At 36.7% G+C, this 3,501-nt stretch overlaps 1 protein-coding gene across 1 annotated transcript; it reads right to left on the bottom strand.

Annotated features, from left to right (window-relative positions):
• Nucleotides 1-1,548: 1,548 nt before the first annotated feature.
• LOC111884367 (uncharacterized) lies at nt 1,549-3,092 on the bottom strand. The gene has a single exon (XM_023880675.3). The coding sequence runs from the start codon at nt 2,992-2,994 to the stop codon at nt 1,726-1,728; it is 1,269 nt and encodes a 422-aa protein (XP_023736443.1). The 5' UTR covers nt 2,995-3,092; the 3' UTR covers nt 1,549-1,725.
• Between the last annotated feature and the right edge of the window lie 409 nt (nt 3,093-3,501).

Here is a 3,501-nt window from a genome sequence, read left to right as displayed (position 1 = left end):
ACCCTGTCTACCTCCTCCTGTATATTTCAATGGCAACGCAGTCTCGTCTTAAGTTGAGATTATCTTACTTCTGTCGCAGCGTAGGTAAATGAATTAAAGGTCTGTCTTTCTTTCGGATTTGATATACTTACTATCGATTCAGATTGCATGTTTGCTCTTCCCTCCTTTTTCTCTACGGATGTCAATGTCGTATGTTAATTACAGTCTCTCTCCATCCTTACAAAAGATTAAAATGTTCAAATTTGGTATGTATGTTTTGTTTTTCTAGTTTGAGAATGTACTATCTATCTCTTAATGGAAATCCTATCAACTATAATAAATGAAGATCAATTTTATCACATATCAATCTCTCATGAGTTTTGACACTTGTAATTTTATGATATTTTTGAAATAAATAATATCCATATGTCAATATCTAAGTTTTTTCAAATTTTAAAATTAAAAAAGTCACATAATACTTATATATTTATATATGTAAAGTATTTAATATAATAAATATGATAGTAATTCTAATTAATACGTTTCTTCTTTCCTTATTTTAAAATTTTATTTAAAAAAAGATTTAATGTTTACATGTTAATATTTAATTTTTTTAATCAAGCCGTGTAATACACGGGTTTTACACCTAGTTTCGTAATATACAACAAAACAAATCTTTTTAGGATATGAAGCTAAGCAATGAGCCCATTCCATGAACTTGTCTAAGGACATGGGGAGTAGCTAAAAGAAGCATGAGCAGAAGATAGTTATATGGTATCAGGTTGAATGTCTTTTCTTCACTGAGACTTGAAAGGAAGACGGAGTCTATTTTTTGGTGTAAGCATCTGTTTAACTCAATGATACTATGATAACTGGGATTGACACTTTAGTACTTCGTTTCTATAGCTCAGAGGGTGATGGAAGAAACGCTAGTGAAGACAAACATGCGTCGTTGAAAGAAAGATGCTTTGAAGTCTGATAAGGGTAGTATTGGAAAAGAAAATATCAAGGAGGATGTGAATCACCATGATGCAGACAAGATCAAAGGGAATGGCTTAGTGACAAGACGTTGACATGGCAGTAGCTTTTTAGCTCCTTATGTAAGTTTAGATGTTCTGGGCACCTGCAATTGTTTTCTACCTTTTTGATTCTAGAAATCATTGTGGTTTTGGTGGTTAATTGTTGCAGGATTTTGGTGAAGATAACTCAGAAAATGAGTCAGATGATGAACATGGTGAATCAGGTGAAGAGATGACGTGTCAATGGAAGTATGTTGCTATTATATATGACTAGATATCCATTAATTGCAACCAGTACTTGTATTCTTCTTCAGTCTTTCTCTTTAAAGCGACTTACTGAGGGCAATGATATCCATCTGTTGCTTATGATGAACGAACTCAGAAAATGGAAAGAAAATCACCATTCGGCTTTTGATGAGTTTTCTCAGATATTTTTCTTGGCATCATATTGTAAATCTTTGTACTTAAAGAGTTGCATCAGGAAGATATGATATTTTGTATTCTAGTAATACAAACTGTTAAAGATGATAGAATATAGATACATAGCACCTAATGAAGACTATTTCTTTATAAAATTTCCATTATGTTCATAAGCCCTGAATCTTACTTGATACATCCCATGATAATGGGTTTCTTTAGTGAATGTGAATGTAGAGAATATTACACAAATGCAAGTCTTATTTTATTTAGGAAGACAAACCTCGGTCATTATTGCCCAATTTTGACTCTATCGAACAAGTCCCAAATTGAGGATCCCCCAAGAAGTCTGTGGCCATGATTTCTCCTTGGATTTCATCACCAAAACTCTACACCATGAGATCCAACCTTCCCATGACATTCTCTTATCCCATGGACTTCCCCATTGGAGAAGAAGCTTCAACCCTTCTTCACTCTCTTTCTCTGCCTCTTCGAACCTCCCTTGGCTCAAATAAATCTGCGCCAAAACCACATGTGGTTCCCCAACAAATGGGTTCTTCTCCAGACTCCTTTTCAACACATCTTCACACCCATCCAATCCTCTCTTTGACACGTTACAAACACCTTCCCAGTACATATCTCTTGCTTCTATCTGATCCTTGGCGCTCAACACTTTGGTGCAATTTTCAAGAATTGATGGCGTCACAAGCTCGATTTCTTCATCTCGGTTTTTATTGGATGATTGAGGTTGTTCAATTGAGTACAATTCTTCTTCTCTAACGATCAGTGTGTAAATTGCTCCCATCCTTGATATGGAGTTCATCCATAGTCCTGGCTTTCCATCCCCCGGCCACATCGCGGTGGCCCAATCATTACCGGAAAATTTGAGCATTCCATCTGAATTATCGAACAATACATCCTGAAAACTGAACAGTTGATCGCTGAAATCGGCAATTGTCATTAGCAGGAAGGTCGCTACTACTCTCCTCGATAGATGCACATCTTCGCCTGTTTTTATATGCTTCAACACGATTCCATCGGCAGGCAAAATTGATTGAAGTTTCTTCCTCCACTCTTCATCTCCGATCTCCAAAGCACCTTTCCGTGCATTAGTCAACGATCTCTCGGAGTCCTTTAGGTGTTGCACAAGCTCCGATTCGTTGGAGTACTGGAACAGCAGGTCATCATGGATAAGCTGTTGGCGAGGCACGACACAGAACAAGTGGATCAACCGCTCCGCCGCCTCGCCGACGTGTCCACGAACGATGTCGCGACCAGTCGAAGGATCGAAGATGGCGAGGTTGACGTAAGAATTAGAGTAAGCAGAATGGAAGAGGCCGCAGAGACATACTTCATCCGGAGCACCCCATAGTTTAAGGATCCGGTAGATGTCGACGAGGTGGTCGAGGAAGCTGCCGTGCTTGTGCCAGCACTCGCCAGCTCCGACGGATTTCAAGACCGCGACTAGGGATGGAAGTTTGACGTCGACGTTCTCCAATTGTCCCCGGAGAAACGGCCGCGCCGATTCCAACAGGGTTTGCAGATGATTGCTTTGTGGTTCAGAGGTTGTAGACGGCATCCTTTTGTTTTTTTTGTTCCGGTGAGTGTGAAGCACAGGGATAAAGGTCCATAAACATAAATCGTTATATTCGATAAAAAAAAAAAAGTCGCAAAGATACTATTTGAATATATATTTGATCATTTTTTTGGCCGTTTAAGAAAATAATCACCTGTTTCTGAATATCAGAATAGATATTTCGGACATATAAATTAGATTCTAAACTGCTTAGTGCTTACTATTTTGAATTTTGGAGAATCGTAATTCTATTTAATTTTTCTGTTTTAAATTTTAAATACGTTATTTTGTTGTCGATATACAAATCAAGTTCTTAGCTTCCATGCTGAGCTAAAATAATTTAGAAAAAAAGAAATAGGATATTTAAACATAGATTGAAGTTAACGCAAGCATAAAATTTAGGATATTTAAACATATAAGTTTACGCAAACATAAAATTTAATATATATAATAAAAAAATAATTTAAAAAAAAACAAGATATATTAAAAAAGTCTTAAGTCATTATATTC

This window comes from Lactuca sativa, chromosome 3 (assembly GCF_002870075.4).
Source record: "Lactuca sativa cultivar Salinas chromosome 3, Lsat_Salinas_v11, whole genome shotgun sequence".
Classification (NCBI taxonomy): domain Eukaryota; kingdom Viridiplantae; phylum Streptophyta; class Magnoliopsida; order Asterales; family Asteraceae; genus Lactuca; species Lactuca sativa.
This window is presented reverse-complemented; position numbering and strand designations above follow the sequence as displayed.